Below are 17,529 nucleotides of genomic sequence, written 5' to 3'. Positions count from 1 at the left end.
GTACGTCGTCGCTTCTCTTGGTGGCGGTTGGTGGCTTCATCAAAGGAGGCGGAATCGGATGAAATGATTCGGGATACAGAGGATGGGTTGATTGACTGATTATAGGTGGTTTCAAACCAGATTTTCAGTGCGATATTTGATAGATGTGGCTTGAGTTGATGCTGGGCTCGGAGGGCAGCCTTTTGGCTGTTTAAAATAGGTTGACGGGTTTGCTTTGGCATTGCAGAAGGGAGGGACGAAGTCAAAATAGCCTATTTTGGTTACTCCTATATTAGCAATTTTGTATTGGAGGAGGGGAGAATTTAAGCAACTTGCTAGTAATGGAGTATTAAGCAATTTTATATGGAGTTGTAATTTGGACAGCGTGGCCAGTTGCTTATAATGGAGTATTGCTTATATCGGAGTTGCTTATAACGGGGTTTTACAGTATTATCACCACGTGATAATTTATCACGTGCCGCTCCCTTTTGCTTATAATCACGTGAGTAATATGCGAGTTATACATCCGATCTTATCGCTTCCGAAGCTCCCCCGGCCCGTCAACTTCTTTATCGGATCTTTCTCTGTTTCTCGCGTTTTTGCGGGGTTCTTTTTGCTCTTCTCGTGGCTTCAGTGGGTGCAATTTGCCTCTGCTTTCATTAAAATGGCAACCCTTTCAATGACCCGAGGACATCCATCCGATCCGACAAGGGCCCCGGGTGTTGACCTTCTTCCACATATATATACACCGTTCCAATCTCTTTCTATCCTTTAAAAGTTATACAAAGGAAGAAAAGTGACAAATGACAATGGCTACTTCAGAAACATACTCCCCCATCCGCGAGGCAGGTCGGATTTTCTCCCTGCTATGCGACCAATCCGAACGCTTCAGTTTGCCTCCACAAGTGGCTGAGAACCGGGACAAGGTCTCGTTCTACTCCTCCCACGACCAAATCTACTACCCAATTCCCTTCAAGGAGACCGAAACCTTGGCTGCGTTGAAAGGTGTCGAAGGTGCCGTGGCCGCAGCCCTAGCCGATTTGCGGTATGGCGCGTCGTCGCGGGATATCAAGGTTAGTTTGGAGAGAGCTACGGCGTTTGGTTGCCAGGCGTATATGGCCAAGTTGGATGGGTTGTCCAAGTTGGATCCGGCCGTTAAGGCTAGGCTGAAGGGTATGTGCAGTTGTTCGGATGGAATGGGATTATAGCTGACTGGATAGACACGGATCTTTTGGCCGCGCAGTCGAATGGATACCGCCGTATGTCTGCGAACCTTTATCGCACCAAGAACCCTGGCGAGTTCTTCCACATTCATGGCTCTTTGGAAGCTACGACGACATTGAATATGATTGGTTTGGAGGGCCACCGTCCGGATTTGACAGACTACGAAGAGGTTATCAAGGTGATCGAAAGCCATGTGCAGAAGTATGGGGCTGCAGAGTTGGAGGACATGAACCGAGAGAGAAGACAGGCTGGTGTGACGGCGTATAAGCACGAGGACTTTGTCAAGACGCCTCATGTAGGTCAACCCAGTGCCAAATATAGCTGGAGATACTAACGAGCATAGGGCCAAGTCAACGTGCAAGAACCGTTCTGGAAGGTATCGCGCTTGCAAGGCGACGTTCTTCCAACACCGTTCCCCGCTAGCCGTCCCGGAAGCAAGAAGATTTTGGAAGGAGTCAAGGTCTTGGAACTCTGCCGTATCATTGCTGGTCCGACTGTCACCCGTATCCTGAGCGAATATGGCGCCGATGTGTTGAAGATCACCAGCCCCAACCTCTCGGATGTCCCGTTCTTCCAAGTCGACGGAAACATGGGCAAGCATGCAGCCGATCTCGACTTGAAGACAGAAGAAGGACGACGCCAATTCGAAGAACTTGTCGCGGATGCTGACGTCGTCGTTGACGGGTACCGTCCTGGAGCCTTGGAGAAACTGGGCTACGGCCCGAATGCTCTTGCCGCTTTGGCTGAAAAGCGCGGCAAGGGTGTTGTGTATGTGAATGAGAACTGCTTCGGCTACGAGGGTGAATGGGCTGGACGGCCAGGCTGGCAGCAGATTGCCGACTGCGTAAGCCCCTCTAACCCAAGAAACTAATACAGGCCATGCTAACAAATCAGGTCACCGGCATCGCCTGGGCCCAAGGTCAATTCATGGGCCACCCCACCCCCGCAGTTCCCCCCTTCCCCATCTCCGACTACGGCACGGGCTGCATGGGTGCAATCGCAGCCCTGACAGGCCTCTACCACCGCGCCGCAACCGGCGGCTCCTACCACGGCAAAGCCTCCCTCATGCACTACGACCTCCTCCTCTTCGCCGTAGGCCAATACTCCGCCTCCATCCAAGAATCCATGCGCGCGTCCCAACCACCCGAGTTCTTCGCCCTGCGTCACTGCGACAGCGTCGACCGTATCTCATCCACTGTGTTGAAGATCATGCAGCAACGGTTCCCGCATTTGTATGAGCCCGAGGTGCTTACGGAGAAGTGGCATTCGGAGGCGTATAAGGCGGATATCGAGGTTGTGAGGCCGGTGGCGGAGATTGAGGGGGTTGAGAATGTATTTGAGCGGGGGAGTCGTCCGAATGGTGTGGATCGGGCGAGTTGGGGGGATTTTAGGAAGGAGGAGGGGGATCATAGGTGTTGATTCCGATGATTCGGATGTGGACTTGGACCTCTAGTAGGAGCATCTACGCGTTGCATGTAGACGTGTATGGAATATTCATATCGTGATAGCTGAATGCAGTGTCTACTTCTCACATTCTTCTTTCGAAATACATATTACTCTTTGAGTTTTTTAAGTTCTCCGCCAGGTTGTAGTACCAAGTATCGTCATCGGAATCTATAGAACCGTTGAGCCGGAACACCATCGGAAGCGAACCATCCTATCGGACCGAAGCCCCTCATTATATCATCAAGGATAGAAACACGAGTACTGAGCCAGAGTACATATACAAGACTTTTATTCTTTAGATCCTCAATTCGCAATCTCATTAACATCCATTGAGCACAAAAAAGGTAAAGTCTAAGTCCATATAAACCCCAATTGACCGAATCCAATTACGTAGCAAGTCACTAACTCCATCTATACAGGAACACCAATTACCCAAAAAGTCCATACAAAAAAGAAGACAAAACGAGAAAATGTCCTACGAAATAACTTCCACGCCCTCCCTCTCCCCCTCAACAACCTCCCGCATCCTCTCCTTCCTCTCCACCTTCTACCAAACCAGCGACACCGAGGCCGCCCACGACAAATACGTCTCCTCCTTCACCGACGATGCGACTCTGATCATGGGCTCCAAGAAGGCTGTTGGACGTGATGGTACCCTCCCCCCTGCCCCCAGAATAACGTTTTGGTAAAGGGAAGTGCTAATGTGATTTGTTAAATGTAGAGATTAAGACGCTCCGCCACGGCCTCTGGACACACGTTGCGTCGCGGAAACATACGCCTACGAAGGTGTTTTTCGGGGGCGAGGATGAGGTTATGTTGTACGGGACGGTGAGCTATGTGCTGCGGGCGGATGCGGAGAAGAATGAGGTTGAGGTGCCGTGGGCGGGGAGGGTTGTTTTTGCGGTTGATGGGGAAGATGGAGAGGTGAGGATGAGGTTTTATCAGGTTTATTTGGTACGTCGTTCCTTGTATGGTTGGATGGGGTTTGAGTTGCTAACTAGGACTTAGGATCCTTCGGCGCAGTCGGGGAAGAAATAGTGGAGGTTACTTGGGGGATATGATGTACGATGTAGATAGTTGACTACTTATGGATAGACATACAATCATGAATCGTACTCCCGTACATTGATTGGAAGAAGCCTGAAACACTATTGATCAATGCCCAGGTCTCCAAGTTCTAGAGATGCGGAGACTCTTCCTCCATAAGCCATAGATGAAATTCGAGAATCGCTCAACCCAAGCACCCATCCATTTATTTCATTTCTCCCAGGATATTATGACGGAACGGAAGGTAAAGGACATAAGGAAACACATCAAGAAGAGAGAGAAAAGTGATGGCAAGGAAGTAAGGAATATGCAACTTTTTATAAAAATTCGTATTTTGCTTTCCTTTCTTTCTTTACTCGTCATCCTCCTCCTCCTCCTCGTCAACGGTGGTCTTGGCAATACGGTCCAGATCCCGCTGGCCGCTCTCGGTGATGCGGCGGCCACCCTTGTCCTCGTCGTGCTCAAGGACACCGATCTTCTCGAGGGACTGCAGGACCTTACGGTCGACGGAGCCCGAGGCGTCGACGTGGTGGGCGGGGCGGTTACCGCGGTTCTTGGTCGAGCCGTGGACCTTGCGGAGGCGGTTGACACCGACGGTCTTGCGGAGGTAGATGTGACGGGCGACGGCGGCGGCGCGGACGTAGTACCTATCATATTTTGTTAGGTGGCGTTGCGATTTTGTTTGCTTTGATTATATAGTATCGTACCAGTCGGCGTCCTGGGGAGGGAGCTCGTTCGAGGCAGAGGTCTTGACAGTGTCAACCCATCCGGGGATGGGGAGCTTTCCCTGACGCTTCAAGAATGCAGAGTAGGCAGAGATGAACTTCCGCGCCTATTGGAGAGAAGATCCGTCAGCATGCGCCCTTCACTTTCATATAATTGTGTCCAATGCCCGTTGTCCAAGTCGTGGTCTGGTCCTTTTGAGAAAAGAAAAAAAAAAAAAAAATGAAAGCGTTCCGATCGTCGAATCCAGCGAAGCCCATATACTCTGATATTGTTCCTCCACATCCCTCCTTTTGACATCGATCCTCAGAGTGCCGAATTGCAGATATCGATGGCCGATATCCAGACGATCCCAGTCGAATTGCAGTCGCTTTCAATTCCTTCTCGTTCTCGTAGAATCTCAATCTCCCATTCCATATCCACTCGTTCATCGCTCGATCGTTCTTCCCATTCTTCAACATGACCAGACCAGACCAGACCACCAGACCAGACCGGACACAAAACCGGAGTAAACGACACGACTTACTTCCACATCGCGAACGGTGACACCACCCATTTTTGCAGGCGACTTTGTTGAACCTGGGGAGAAAGTTGAAGAGGTTAAAGCCGGAGGGATGGTCGTCGTCGGAGGGCGGGTTGGTCGAAAACCTCAAAAGGTGCGTTTCGTGTTTTCTCGGTTGCGCGAAAAGGGCGGCCGGGTTCGCTCTGTGTGGGCGGGCTTTTTTTCGCTTAGCCTGTTTGGGTTAGACTTACCCTAGTTGCCTGAGGCACCACTTTCGCAAGTATGTATGGACGGAGTACGGAGTACTCTGTACATACAAAGTAGTATCTCTGAGTATTTTGGAAAGGTTTTATGGTACTTTATTCAGAGAAAGACTGTAAAAAATAGTAATGTCTATTGTACACTCTATCATAACTCATAACAACTAAATACCACCAACGCCAGCCAATTAACTACCCGAAATAAATGAACATGAACATGAACTACTACAAAGTAGGCGCCCTCTTCAACCCAACACAATACCTCACAAACAACGTATCTAAAAAGTGCCCATGTCTAATCCCCGGCGCCCGTCTCCTCTCAAACTCATCAATCGCCTCCTGAACCCCAAATCCCCGTCTCTCAATCAAATAACAAACAATCAGGAACCCAGTCCGATTGAACCCATAATGGCAATGCACGCCGACTACCGGACGCGGTAAATGCCGTTCACTTTCTGGACGTTTCTCGACAAGGTTCGTGATTTCGGCTTGCAGTCGATCGACCAGCGCGATGAAGTCCCGCGTCTCGTCGGGTGTTGGCGGGATCTTGGAGACGGTGGGGTGTTTGTGGTAGTGGATGCCGCCCTTTTCAAGGGAGGCCGGGTTGTAGACGGGGTTCTCGTGGGAGATATCGATTACGGCGTAGATGTTGTTGCGGTGTTGTTCGGAGAAGCGGACGGGGTTGTGTTCCTCGTCGACTTCGCGGAGCATCTTGAGGGCCACGAAGGTGTCTGCTAGGGGTTGTGAGACGGGGGGTACTTTCTTCCATTTGGCGACGTTCTTGACGTCCCATTTGCCTGATGTATTCAGGTGGTGAAGTTGCCAGCCCAGGCTTAGGCGGTGGTCGATGTGCGAGACGAAGAAGTCTTGGATGATTCCGGAGACGGTGCGGTAAGTTGCGCGGTCGTAGAGGAGGGCGTGGGAGGCCGGGGATGGGAGGATTGCTGTCTTGACGGGGCGCTTCCGCTTGTCCTCTGATACTTTTTCGGTTTCCTCTTCACCTCCGTATTCGACTTCGTGCGCTTGGCCGTTGACGGGGAACTGGATTTGATCCTGGACCCTAGTAGCATCAGGAACGACACTGCTATCAGGTTCGATCTTCTCGTCTGGTTTGATATCTCCAAAGAATTGAAGGATCTTCTTCAACTCTGCCGCTTTGGTGACCGCGTCGGACTCGCCAGCGATGAGCAGGACTGGGGATTGTATTCCTGCCCAGACCTCCTCTCCTGGCATTCCTCCAACCGGCTTATCATTATCGTACTGCGTTGGAAGAGTTCCCCACGCCATGCGCCTCCACACAGCGGTCTTGCTCTGCTTATTAAAGCGGACCTGCAGTTCTCTAGTCTCGGGATCGGCGTCTGCTCCAACGAATCGAGTGACACTGGCACTGTTAGGACCACCACGTCGGTCCCAAGTGCGCCACAGGTTAAAGACAGGGTTTGGAATGTAGAGAAGTCGACGGAACATGGTAGTATCCTTAGGAGGCGGCGGAGATGCGCGGGGGCAGACGGAAATGGTGCCAATGATATGCTCTTTGAGCTGAGCCCCAATTGAGGATGCAGACGAAGCCAGCAGTGCTGATAGAGAGCATCCCAGACTGTGTGACACGAGCACGACTCCCTGGCCTGCTTCAACATCACGGTGCTGCTCAATAGCGGTGGCGATCAGTTCCGACAGTGCCTCAACAGTGTATGCATCCCATGAAGTTGGCTCAAACGTCGACAAACCGCATCCTGGCAGGTCAATTCCAAAGCAAGGTGCAATGTTCGTCAAGCTCGTGAGCAAGTGATGGAACTGCGCCAGGGACCCGCCCAGGCCGTGCACAAACACAAGCAACGGAATTGGTGATGGTTTGGTAGGCAACTTGCTCATCTGCGGATGCTGACAGAAGAACGTCCTGATGGACGGATACGTCGCAACAGATGTCGAGTAGGAGTGGTACGAAGAGTACTTCTTTAAGAGACCTGGGTCGGTAGTAAGGGCTGTTTTCGTTAGTATTAGATCACAGCGCAATGGCAAATACAAGGGATAGGACTGACCTTCCACCGATTGTTCACGGTGCTGAGCCGTTGCATCCTTTTCAGTAAGAGAGCCATCCGTACCAGGGCGCAAAGAAGCATTGCTATCATACTCGTCCTCCTCAGAAGAGGACATGGCCCCAGCGGAGCTCTTTCGGTCATTCTTGCGAGCAGAACGACCAAAGCGCCTACCACGGCCATCAGAGGGCGACTGGGCGCCTCTGCGTCGTAGCAGGGAAGACAAGAATCCACAGCCCGCCATTGCGACGAAGCACGTAGTCAAAAACACAACCTGGCTCCAGTTCACTGTGCCATTGCGATAACGTTCTAGGGTAGAAGAGATGACGGAATCCCAGATGCGCAACACACCCTTGACATCTGACGGGGAGGTAAAAGTACGAGACAGGGAGGAGGAAGAGGAAGAGGTAGGAACCAACGAAGGACCGCCGGTCGATCCCATGGCCGGGGACAGGTAAAAATAAGTTATCTCTCGGGGACGATCAATCAGGCCCAGGTTTCCAACGATCGCCCTCCCCTTGCACAGTGGCCTTGGCCTCTGGCAGAAATCATGCGTTCCTCAAACAGCAACACTCGACACCAGCACAAAGCGCACAACACCAGACAGTCGGTCAACTCCCTATCCAGCAGAGATCCGGATCCACCACGTCACCCAAAGTTCGGGAAAGGCAATTCCTCTCAACAGGGATACCCCAAGCAATCGGAATAGCGCCGTGGGAATTTGTTCTGGAAGTCCGAGTTTAACCCACGCGAGCCCAGCGACGATGCTCTTTGGCCGAAAGTCAACGGGTTCAAAACCCTTTGGACACGGAGGATAATCGAGCGGATTATTGAAGCGACCAACAAATGGTGAGCTAGTCGCTGGTATGCAACCGGACATGTAACTATTTGCGCATCACTTGTTTACCCCGAACGGCGTTTCTGCCAATGAAAATGGCCGAATCGGCACGTTGGACGGTCGCTGGAGAGGATCTCGTCTGACAGTTCCACTCTGCACGTCGACACTGAATAGTTGCAGTACTCTTTAGAGATAGACGCAGGCAAGAAGTGGTTTGTTGTTCGGTGTCTCGTTGCGATTCCGTGGTTGAGTCTTGATAGGATTCGCGACAGGTCACAGTCACAACGAATAAAGACTTGGTTTTTTGTCGGTTTCTTAACTGGCGCTGCTGTACGAGATACACGACGTCAGCGTGTGATCAATAATAAAAGCTAGTATAGTTATGCGCTGGTCAAGCTGTCGCCGTCGCAAAGTAGGACAGGAAAATTTCTCCCTTCTCCAATTCCAACGAACCTGACCTGAGCTCACCAACACAACCGTTTTCAAAACCGGATACCCTGGAATATAGTGCATTACCTTTTCTGAAGATGATCTTCAAGGGTCACTTGGCAAGGCCAGCGAAATTCGAGTAGCGACTAGCGTGCAGGTGGTTGTATGGGGTAAAATTGAATCGGCGGATGATTCATCGCCGCCCACTCATAACGTCAGTGAACATACCGAAGAATTGGCTTAGAATGGACCCGAGAATAGAAACGGAAGAAGAGTAAATGTGCTTCGGTAGTTTTTCTGATTGGGTAGAGACCGATATAATGCTACGTTTTGCCTCATCTTTGGGTCTGTTCAGGTACAGTCTCATCCTCCTTTCTGAGTACGGAGACGTACGGAGTACTCCCTCGTCTATGGGAGTATGAACCAACTGGTGAAACATGGTCCATGAATCGTTCTCATTCCAAACCATAGTACTCGTACAGTCTCAAAACAAATCCGTCATCGCACCATGCGACGCATCCCCAACCAACCGCGCATACTTCGCCAGCACACCACGAGTAACATGCGGTACCGGGGGCCTCCACTCCCCTAAACGCTGCTGAATATCTTCCTCAGATACATCCATGGTAAGCTGATGACTCTCCGCATCGATCGTAACCACATCGCCATCGCGCACAACAGCAATCGGTCCCCCAACTGCTGCCTCGGGCACAATATGCCCAACAATGAACCCGTGACTAGCCCCTGAGTACCGACCGTCCGTGAGCAGGGCCACGTTCGTGAGCTTGGCCCCCATAAGTGCCGCGCTGGCTTTGAGCTGTTCCGGCATTCCCGGGCCGCCCTTGGGACCTTCGTAGCGGACGATGATCACTAGGTTCTCGCCTCGGGGGATCTTACCCTGGTTCAGGGCGTCGTTGAGTTGGTATTCTTTGTCGAATACGCGGGCTTTACCTGTGAATCGGGTGCCCTCCTTACCGGTGATCTTGGCTACTGCACCGCCGGGGGCTAGATTGCCGCGTAGGATTTGCAGGTGACCTGTTGTCTTGATGGGGTTGTCCAATGGGCGGATGATGGCTTGGTCTTGTGGCAGGGATGGGTGGGATTCGACGTTCTGCGCCAATGTCTTGCCGGTCACGGTGGGGATGTCACCGTCGATAAGACCCGCTGCGATTAACAGCTTCTGGACGGATGGAATGCCTCCAATGTCATAGAGATCCGCCATGTAATACTTCCCGCTGGGAGCCAGGTTAGCGATGAAGGGAATCTTGTTGCTGACACGCTGAATGTCATCTATAGTCAAGTCCACGCCCGCGGTGCGAGCCATAGCAAGGAAGTGAAGCACGCCATTGGTGCTCCCTCCAAGCGCCATGGTCATAACCAGCGCGTTCTCAAACGACCGCTTCGTCAGCAGATCCCGGGGCTTGATGTTCTTCTCCAAGCATGTTTTGATTGCATCCGCAACCTTGACACACTCGCGCATCTTGGACGGAGAAGTTGCCGGCGTGGACGATGATCCGGGCAGCGACAGACCCATCGACTCGATGGCCGTGGCCATGGTGTTTGCCGTGAACATACCACCACACGCTCCAGCACTGGGACAGGCATGTCTTTCGAGGTCATCCATGATCTCATCCTTGCTCTTGCTGGTATCTCCGCCGTCGTCGGGCTGGCGCAGGGTATCATAGACATAAGCACCGGCAGCCTCGAAGCACGAAGAAACGTTGATAGGTTTGCGAAGCAAGTCCGAGTACCCGATCTGGATCGTCCCACCATAAATCATGATAGATGGCCGGTTGTGCCGGGCCATACCCATCACCACACCGGGCATATTCTTGTCGCATCCGGGAATAGCAATACAGGCGTCATGGTACTGCGCGCAGGTAACCGTCTCGACACTATCGGCGATAATCTCACGAGTCTGCAGGGAAAATCTCATTCCTGATCTGTCAACCATCACCCTCATATGTGTCTCCACACGACTAACCTTCACTACCCATGGTGATCGCATCCGACACACCAATGGTATTATACTGCCACCCAATCATGCCCTTTTCAATCACAGACTTCTTCACCGTCTTGCCCATATCCAACAAATGCATATTACACGGGTTTCCCTCCCACCAAACTGACGCAACGCCGACCTGGGGACTCTTCGTCATAGCTTCTCGATCGGGAATTCCAGCGGCGAACAGCATTGCCTACCAGCAGTCTCGAATCAGCAATTGACCTGCAATGCATGGGACGGATGGGATCATACCTGAGCACCGGGAAAGTCATGCCCCCGGGTAATAGTCGTAGAATGTCTGTTCAACGCCGGCGAGCCATCCTCATGCTTCGCATCGTCGGGGAGACTGGGGAAGTCGATGTACTTGACTTCACCCAGGGTATTCGTCACGGCTGGCTTGGAGGGGTCCATCTTGTCAATTGTACAGTGCACTAGTGCCTGTGTATACACAAACAGAGATCGAGAAGCTGGGGAATGACCTGAAGAAAAGTAACAAGTGTGCGGCGCAAGTCCGATAATGAACCGAGAGCCCCTCCACAGTCAATCTCTGTCGGATTCATCTCCGTGCGGGGGGAGTAGCTAAAATGGCCCTGATTAGTAGTGGGCAACCTCGAGCTTTTGATTGGATGATGGGGATTTAACCGGGATGTCAGTGATGGAGACGATTTTCCATATTGGGATAAGTTGTTTATTATGGTTAACATAGCTAACGCTGTCCATCTGACATTGCTGTGATATAAACACTTTGTAGAATGGCAACCCTATTTAGGACAGATGGCGATATACGTCATCCTGACTCCAGCCGTCACAGCCCTATACATATTGCGGCCACTGTTCCATATCCTCGAACACACCTTCATCTTCTACGCAATCACAGTATAGCAAACCAAGACACCATGTGCACATCCAACTACTACATCCCAGCAGCCCAAGCAATCAGCGTCCTCGGCTGCGCTCTCCTCTCCGGTAATCCCCCCTAAACACCCTCAACCCCAATCATCTAACAAGCAACACAGGAACCCTCCTCTCTCTCACCCTCTTCACAATCCCAACCCTCACCCTCCCACCCCGACCATCTCCCTCCTCCCCAACACCCATCCACCCAACCCCCTTCGCTCCACCTCCCCATCTAACCCACCAATGGCTCTACACCTACAAAAACACCCAACGACTCCTCTCCCCCTTAGCAACCACCACCTTCACAGGCTACATCTACCTAGCCTGGTGTCTCCGGAACGATCCCACCGCCCGCGGCAAATGGTATCTCCTTGCCTGCGCGGTGATGGTGGGTATGTTTGTGTGGAATCATGTGGTTATGAAAGGGGTTAATGGGAGGCTTGAGGGGCATGCGGGGAGGGATGATAAGGCGAGGGCGGAGGGGGTGGAGGGGATGAAGATGAGTGAGCAGGAGGTGGCGAAGAGGGGGAGGGAGGATGTGATGGCTTCGAAGGGATTGAGGTGGTGGGTGTGGTTGAATGGGGTTATGGCAGTGTTTCCGTTGGGTGCGGCGGGGGTTGGGTTTTGTGCTGGGATGTAGGGTGGTGTGTTGGTTTTGTGGAGGATGGAGATCCTTGGAGTATGTTGGATGACTTGCGAAGAACGGTTGGAAAAGGCAACAGAGTTCAATCTCAATCTCTATATTGACAGTTGATAGTATCGCAAAGTAATAAATACATTCCCCGAATAAAATGACAGATATTAAGTGGGTATCTCTGATAGCTCGTATGCCATCACAGTATAATGCATGAAAGATATTATGATCCAGGGCGAAACCGGCCAGCGAGCCCGTCGAGGTTAGTATGGACGTCAGACAGAATCACATCATAGCTTATGCCTCATGATCAGTCTCATCGACAGATTCCTTGTCGACCGATGTCCACTGCCTGGAACCCTCGAGCTCGTCGTCCAAAGGCTGTTCCTCAGATGCACTCTTTGTATCCGATTCGCCATCTATAGCGAAGCCAACAGCCTTTCCTGAAGTCGTTTGCGGGCGTACTTCTTCGAGTACATCGCCATTCCACGGTTTGCACTTCTTGACAATCTCTCCGCAACGAAGACAGACCCAGCCTTCGCCTTCTTCCCCTTCCAGCTTCTGCACCAGACAAACAAAACAGTATAAACAGCCGCAAGGGGCCGTCTCGTAGGGGTTGGTGATATCTGTCTGTGCAGAGCCAATCATTCCACCAGCCGATGCTGATGCAGCCATCACGTCGCTTTCTGATGTGGATGTTGGGTTCTGGTCCTTGTAGCAAATGGCGCATGTCCTCTCCGGGAGGAATGCTAATTCACCTCGCTTCTCCTCGGGCTCATTGTCATCGCTGCTGGATTTGAGAGTAGATTTTGTCTTCCGCCACGCTCTGGATAACCATCTGCGCCACCGGCTTATACCGACAAGAGGTAACAAGAAGAGTAGGAATTCGGTAAACGCGTGCCACACGAGCTGCCGATTCAGATATTCGAACGATACCTCGCGACTGGCTTGGGCGGATGGAGGAGTCAAACGCATACGAAGGATTCGATCAATCAGAGTCCGGTACCGGCCATTCACCAAGAACACGAGGAAAGAAACGAAGGCCGCGACCGAGTGTGTTGTCGAAACTAGATCCGTTATTCGCCCTAGAAACTGGACTCTCCGCGAGGGCTATTGTTGTGAGCATAGGCGCTGAAATATAGACGAATTGCGAATGCTTACCTCTTCATAACCATCGCTTTGCCCGACCAGCCAACTCTCCCACTTATCCCACGCGTAACGACCACCCACGGTGAGAAAACCATACAGACCCTTTTGCCATTTCGTCGGTGTAGAATGAATAGGACCCTTGCTGCGAACATCGATATATTTCAAGTCTTGTAAAGCGGCACCGTAGGAAGCATCATGGTCCCATATCGAAAGCTTAAACAGGATGGCTCGGAGGGCAAATTGAATCTCATGCGACCAGTCTTCGCGCAAATGAGGCTAATTAAAGGCACCAGTTAGCAATCAATACACCACAAGGTCCTCGGAAAATATAGATAATACCCCGTAGTACTTCAACGCTTCCCCAACCTGCCCCTTGAGCAAGTCCAGCAATTCCTCATCGAGCAGCTCGGCATCTACCTGACCGACCCGAAACGCCGGTCGATTCCCTTCACGCCCAGTCAAAGAGCTCCATACCCAACTAGCTGATAAAGGCAATTTGTTAAATGGAAATGGAAGTCGTTGGATGGCGGCATTATTTGCCGGTGACGCCCTCTGGTCCGCAAACCGGGCGCGAGATTCCGTCTCGTGCAGGCGTCGGCGTTCTAACACGCGCTGTTGGGCAGCAGCAAAGTTGGTCGAGCTCATCGTAGGATCATCGTGCGATTCAATATCAGCAGCGGTAGTAGGAGGAAAGGATTGAATCGAGATGTGTACAGGTATCGTATCGGTGTAGACGGAAAAGGAAGCGCTCGGGAATTGATAACGATCCGAGTTCCTCAAATCAAGCCGAGGTTGACGTGGGCGCACGTGACCGTACTTTTACAGAGTAAACAATACCTCTCGGTGTAGTATTCAATTGATTATTGGGCTTTTAAGGGCTCCACTAATTGAAGTATTCGTAGTGTTATTTCTGTCAGACCACCTTGACCAGTGTGGATGGATGTGCAATCTACGCTCTTCAGCTGAAGCATAGCTGCTTCGGGCGGACCTCAGTCTTGAGTCTGGGGAAAAGCTCAATTAAGCTAGGGTGTACCTAATTCTTATCCATATTTAATCATCTCTGGTGACTGAAAGATCCGGACTATGGATGTTATGTTTCGTTTATGCATCGCAAGTTATCCTCGATGACAGCACTGGTGCTCGGCTGACAGTTATGCCTGTTCCTGCATTATGTACCATACGGCGTTGGCATGGAATACCCACTGAATCTGGACATCTTGCTCATCCCTCGCTTGCATTTATAGCCATTCGAATTGTTTAAGTGTGTTTCGAAAGCGGAAACGTAGCGGATAAAGTCCGTTCTCTTACATCATAGACCCGAGGTTATCAGATTATCAACAGATTCCCCAGGAGCAGGCAATAAGCAGATCGATAATGTACATGGATGTCTGCATATGAACGAGCTGGCTAGATCTGCAATTAACCATCAGAATGCTCAACAAATCTCACATCACAGAAAGCACAGGAATCGGCCTCAGAAGAACAAGACCACAAACACTACAACCGGGGTTGGCATCTCAAAATGCCCGACTATACACAACACCAACCACACCCCCCAAACCCCCCAACGGCCTCAAACACAACCGCCTAATAATAGGCATGACTGGCGCAACCGGTGCCATCTACGGCATCCGCGCCCTCCAATTCCTCCGCACCCTAGGCGTAGAAACCCACCTCATAATGTCCAAATGGGCGCACGCAACCATCAAATACGAAACCCCCTGGACCCCCGAATCCATCGCCAACCTCGCCACAGCCCGCAACTACTCCATCCGCGACCTCTCAGCCCCCATGAGCAGCGGCTCCTGGAAATCCGACGGGATGTTAATTGCGCCGTGCAGTGTGAAGACGCTCGCTGCGATCCGCGCGGGGTATGCGGATGTTTGTATTAAGGAGAGACGGCCGTTGGTGTTGGGGGTTAGGGAGACGCCATTGAGTACGATTCATTTGGAGAATATTTTGGCGTTGGCGAGGTTGGGGGTTGTGATTTTTCCGGCTGTGCCGGCGTTTTATATGAAGCCGAGGGGGTTGGATGATGTTGTTTATCAGAGTGTGGGGAGGATGATGGATTATTTTGGGATTGAGTCGGATGGGTTTATGCCTGGGGAGGGGAGGTGGGAGGGGTTTCAGAAGTAGCTTGCATTTCGATCCTTGTATAGTTGGTGGTTAGGCAAAGTGTGTTGTAAATATCAGACAGAAGAAAGGAGCAAATAGACTCTGTATATAATAACAGAGTACGTATAGGTTGTCAAATGATATTGATTGTATGCGATTATGTACAAGTCGGCATGACCCCATGCCTGTATGTTATCTATAAATTTGTCTTATTTGGATATTTCGCTAAGATGTCAAAATACCAAAAAGATATCACAAAAGAAAAGAAAAGAGAGCGTGTGCATCGATGCATATTTGCAGTTGATTGCTTGGCGCATAGATATAGACCACCGCAGTAGGGATCCTCCCTTTTCTCCCAGCAATCGGACGGTCGCCTGAATTATCTTATCATTTCAATCATGATCATCTTCCATGCATAATTTCGTGATCTCGAATTTGCTCATCCGAATCATGGTCGGATTCGCGAGACCGGGCAGCCGGGCCGGTCACGTCGGGACGGTGGGACTATGCCAATGCTAGGGCTGCGGCACCACCAAAATTTCAGTTTCTGGAAAATTTCCAGACGCGCAGATGCGGTAATATACATCCGCGTTTGAATATGCGAGTAGTCGTGCATGTATAGAATCATTCAGCGTTCCGGTCAAGCTGTTGCTGTAAGAACGCCCGTCCCTCGTTATTGACGAAACCCCCAAGGCCAAAGGCTGGAATGATACGACACATGCGGATCAACGAAGCGCCGATCCAATCTCTGCTAACGCGGTTCAACCGGTCCTTCAAGGGTAGAGGTGACTGCCGGTTATACAGATCCAGCCCGAAGAGATGGATGGGGGTGCTGATCAGTTGGATCGATGCGGGGATACCCAATTGCGCGATAAGGATCTTTAGATATTCCCTCGAGGCGATAGAGTCCGGAATCCATGCTGAGGCCATTGCGGGCAAGCTGAAGGATCCGAAGATTGTTAGACCGTCGCGGAGAAGGAAGGCTGAGTAGGTGGCCATGGGAATAGAGCGGCTGACGGATCGAACAATCTTGCTGGCGGGCGCGCCGCCAGGCATGCTTTTGGCTTGGTTGGATGTAGAAGAAGACGCATTAGTAGTTGTGTTGGCGGTGGGGGTGGCTGTGGTATTGTTGCTGTGGTTGTGGCCGAACAGCTCGGCGAATTTGACGTCTTTCCAGATGCCGACGGAGGAGTTGACAAAGAATGTCGAGACGAAGGTCGTTGTTCCGGCTATGGCGTGGTCGATCTGGGGGAAGACCCGACTGAAAATCGTCTCTGACACGTTCACAGTTGCAAATGTCGCAGCATACAGAGACCAGACCAGCAGGCTCGGGCGTGATGTTAAGAACGTAGCGGGTTGAGTGATGGAATACCACAGGTGTCTGCGAAATGCAGGTAGGAGAGGTTGGTTGTATGATGACTTCTCCACGACCAGTCTGCATCTCTGTATCAGCCCAGCTCATTCTTATCAATCATATCGATAAGAATTACCTGTCGAAAATCATCACTGCCGGAGTGATCAATGTTGCTGAACCCGCAGCAACGAGCGTGTCGGTCGCTAGCAGTTCAGCCAGGCGATTCCGCTTGAAGCCAAATGGCAACGGCTGTTTGATATCCAGATCCTGCTCCATATTGCTTCTTGAAAACGTGTGTTCAACGATTTCTGTTTAGCCTTGGTGAAGCATGCGTCTTATCATAGCCCAGGACGCGGGTTTTATCGTTTCGCTCCGTCTTCGTTTGCGCTCCCGATATATGCGCTTGCGATTTATTCGTACACTCGCAGTGTGCCGTGTTTGGTCGTTAAGGAAATGGAACGCCCCTTATTTTGTCATTAGATATGGCCGTGGGGTTTAGGGTTACCGTATATGGTTAATCACTCACCTTGGAAAGACTTGGACTTGGGACAGAACTTGCAAGACTGAAAGATGAAATGACTACAGTCTCGAGTAGAGAGTGGATATGAAGCAGTAAAAATACCACCCACACGAAAAGAACACGCAGAACCCCCGTCAACGCCTAACTATACATAATAATACAGCGGCATCCGGGGAGTACACGATTTCGGCGGCTGCAACCAATGGGAGCTAGTGACCGGGCCGGGAGGCCGGGAAAGTGATAGGCGCATCGACCGACACCGACAGTTGACTGGGCCCGGAGTAAAGATACAGGACATTGCAGTATCGGGGGCACATCAACGACACAGATGTAAGTGCGGCGTTGGTGAGGCAAAATCGTCTTAAGATTGT

General features: G+C 51.3%; 9 protein-coding genes across 9 annotated transcripts; 4 read left to right on the top strand and 5 right to left on the bottom strand.

Moving 5' to 3' along the window:
• Nucleotides 1-555: 555 nt before the first annotated feature.
• On the top strand, nucleotides 556-2,735 carry ASPGLDRAFT_144675 (CAIB/BAIF family enzyme). The gene is made up of 4 exons (XM_022541824.1): nucleotides 556-1,152; nucleotides 1,200-1,498; nucleotides 1,547-2,047; nucleotides 2,098-2,735. Exons 1-4 carry the CDS (start codon nucleotides 783-785, stop codon nucleotides 2,620-2,622), a joined length of 1,695 nt encoding a protein of 564 aa, XP_022403084.1. The 5' UTR covers nucleotides 556-782; the 3' UTR covers nucleotides 2,623-2,735.
• Nucleotides 2,736-3,119: 384 nt separating this feature from the next.
• Nucleotides 3,120-3,657, top strand: ASPGLDRAFT_121555 (uncharacterized protein; the record flags this gene model as incomplete). Its single annotated transcript, XM_022540251.1, has 2 exons — nucleotides 3,120-3,300; nucleotides 3,371-3,657. The coding sequence occupies 2 exons, from the start codon at nucleotides 3,120-3,122 to the stop codon at nucleotides 3,655-3,657; spliced, it is 468 nt and encodes a 155-aa protein (XP_022403083.1).
• Nucleotides 3,658-4,048: 391 nt separating this feature from the next.
• Nucleotides 4,049-4,975, bottom strand: ASPGLDRAFT_121173 (40S ribosomal protein eS19; the record flags this gene model as incomplete). Its single annotated transcript, XM_022540212.1, has 3 exons — nucleotides 4,049-4,343; nucleotides 4,404-4,528; nucleotides 4,946-4,975. The coding sequence occupies 3 exons, from the start codon at nucleotides 4,973-4,975 to the stop codon at nucleotides 4,049-4,051; spliced, it is 450 nt and encodes a 149-aa protein (XP_022403082.1).
• Nucleotides 4,976-5,406: 431 nt separating this feature from the next.
• ASPGLDRAFT_121304 (RNA 5'-triphosphatase domain-containing protein) lies at nucleotides 5,407-7,659 on the bottom strand (the record flags this gene model as incomplete). The annotated part of the gene is made up of 2 exons (XM_022540226.1): nucleotides 5,407-7,163; nucleotides 7,221-7,659. The coding sequence occupies 2 exons, from the start codon at nucleotides 7,657-7,659 to the stop codon at nucleotides 5,407-5,409; spliced, it is 2,196 nt and encodes a 731-aa protein (XP_022403081.1).
• A 1,100-nt stretch (nucleotides 7,660-8,759) lies between these two features.
• ilv3B (putative mitochondrial dihydroxy acid dehydratase) lies at nucleotides 8,760-10,991 on the bottom strand. The gene is made up of 3 exons (XM_022545972.1): nucleotides 10,742-10,991; nucleotides 10,469-10,682; nucleotides 8,760-10,422 (listed from the first exon to the last, which is right to left on the bottom strand). The coding sequence occupies exons 1-3, from the start codon at nucleotides 10,898-10,900 to the stop codon at nucleotides 8,969-8,971; spliced, it is 1,827 nt and encodes a 608-aa protein (XP_022403080.1). The 5' UTR covers nucleotides 10,901-10,991; the 3' UTR covers nucleotides 8,760-8,968.
• Nucleotides 10,992-11,385: 394 nt separating this feature from the next.
• ASPGLDRAFT_33301 (DUF1772 domain-containing protein) lies at nucleotides 11,386-12,026 on the top strand (the record flags this gene model as incomplete). The annotated part of the gene is made up of 2 exons (XM_022544293.1): nucleotides 11,386-11,455; nucleotides 11,506-12,026. 2 exons carry the CDS (start codon nucleotides 11,386-11,388, stop codon nucleotides 12,024-12,026), a joined length of 591 nt encoding a protein of 196 aa, XP_022403079.1.
• A 291-nt stretch (nucleotides 12,027-12,317) lies between these two features.
• On the bottom strand, nucleotides 12,318-13,814 carry ASPGLDRAFT_64684 (pex2/pex10/pex12 family protein; the record flags this gene model as incomplete). Its single annotated transcript, XM_022548808.1, has 3 exons — nucleotides 12,318-13,130; nucleotides 13,182-13,445; nucleotides 13,509-13,814. The coding sequence occupies 3 exons, from the start codon at nucleotides 13,812-13,814 to the stop codon at nucleotides 12,318-12,320; spliced, it is 1,383 nt and encodes a 460-aa protein (XP_022403078.1).
• Nucleotides 13,815-14,487: 673 nt separating this feature from the next.
• ASPGLDRAFT_72703 (UbiX family flavin prenyltransferase) lies at nucleotides 14,488-15,305 on the top strand (the record flags this gene model as incomplete). Its single annotated transcript, XM_022549629.1, has 1 exon — nucleotides 14,488-15,305. The coding sequence occupies exon 1, from the start codon at nucleotides 14,601-14,603 to the stop codon at nucleotides 15,303-15,305; it is 705 nt and encodes a 234-aa protein (XP_022403077.1). The 5' UTR covers nucleotides 14,488-14,600.
• Nucleotides 15,306-15,785: 480 nt separating this feature from the next.
• ASPGLDRAFT_1220744 (uncharacterized protein) lies at nucleotides 15,786-17,305 on the bottom strand. The gene is made up of 3 exons (XM_022540288.1): nucleotides 17,165-17,305; nucleotides 16,775-17,102; nucleotides 15,786-16,719 (listed from the first exon to the last, which is right to left on the bottom strand). Exons 2-3 carry the CDS (start codon nucleotides 16,912-16,914, stop codon nucleotides 15,909-15,911), a joined length of 951 nt encoding a protein of 316 aa, XP_022403076.1. The 5' UTR covers nucleotides 16,915-17,102; nucleotides 17,165-17,305; the 3' UTR covers nucleotides 15,786-15,908.
• Between the last annotated feature and the right edge of the window lie 224 nt (nucleotides 17,306-17,529).

The sequence above is a fragment of the Aspergillus glaucus genome (genome assembly GCF_001890805.1).
Source record: "Aspergillus glaucus CBS 516.65 unplaced genomic scaffold ASPGLscaffold_5, whole genome shotgun sequence".
Classification (NCBI taxonomy): domain Eukaryota; kingdom Fungi; phylum Ascomycota; class Eurotiomycetes; order Eurotiales; family Aspergillaceae; genus Aspergillus; species Aspergillus glaucus.
The sequence above is the reverse complement of the archived record's forward strand: the minus strand, read 5'-3'. Positions and strand labels throughout refer to the sequence as shown.

What these genes read in the sequence shown, in the direction of transcription:
- ASPGLDRAFT_144675 (XM_022541824.1), top strand. Translation starts at nt 783, where the DNA reads ATGACAATGGCTACTTCAGAAACATACTCCCCCATCCGCGAGGCAGGT. An exon ending in ACTTTGTCAAGACGCCTCAT is followed by an intron (nt 1,499 to 1,546) that starts GTAGGTCAACCC and finishes TAACGAGCATAG; the next exon opens with GGCCAAGTCAACGTGCAAGA. An exon ending in GGCAGCAGATTGCCGACTGC is followed by an intron (nt 2,048 to 2,097) that starts GTAAGCCCCTCT and finishes CTAACAAATCAG; the next exon opens with GTCACCGGCATCGCCTGGGC.
- ilv3B (XM_022545972.1), bottom strand. Translation starts at nt 10,900, where the DNA reads ATGGACCCCTCCAAGCCAGCCGTGACGAATACCCTGGGTGAAGTCAAG. An exon ending in ATGACTTTCCCGGTGCTCAG is followed by an intron (nt 10,683 to 10,741) that starts GTATGATCCCAT and finishes GACTGCTGGTAG; the next exon opens with GCAATGCTGTTCGCCGCTGG. An exon ending in GATCACCATGGGTAGTGAAG is followed by an intron (nt 10,423 to 10,468) that starts GTTAGTCGTGTG and finishes TTGACAGATCAG; the next exon opens with GAATGAGATTTTCCCTGCAG.
- ASPGLDRAFT_1220744 (XM_022540288.1), bottom strand. Translation starts at nt 16,914, where the DNA reads ATGGAGCAGGATCTGGATATCAAACAGCCGTTGCCATTTGGCTTCAAG. An exon ending in GCAGTGATGATTTTCGACAG is followed by an intron (nt 16,720 to 16,774) that starts GTAATTCTTATC and finishes ACAGAGATGCAG; the next exon opens with ACTGGTCGTGGAGAAGTCAT.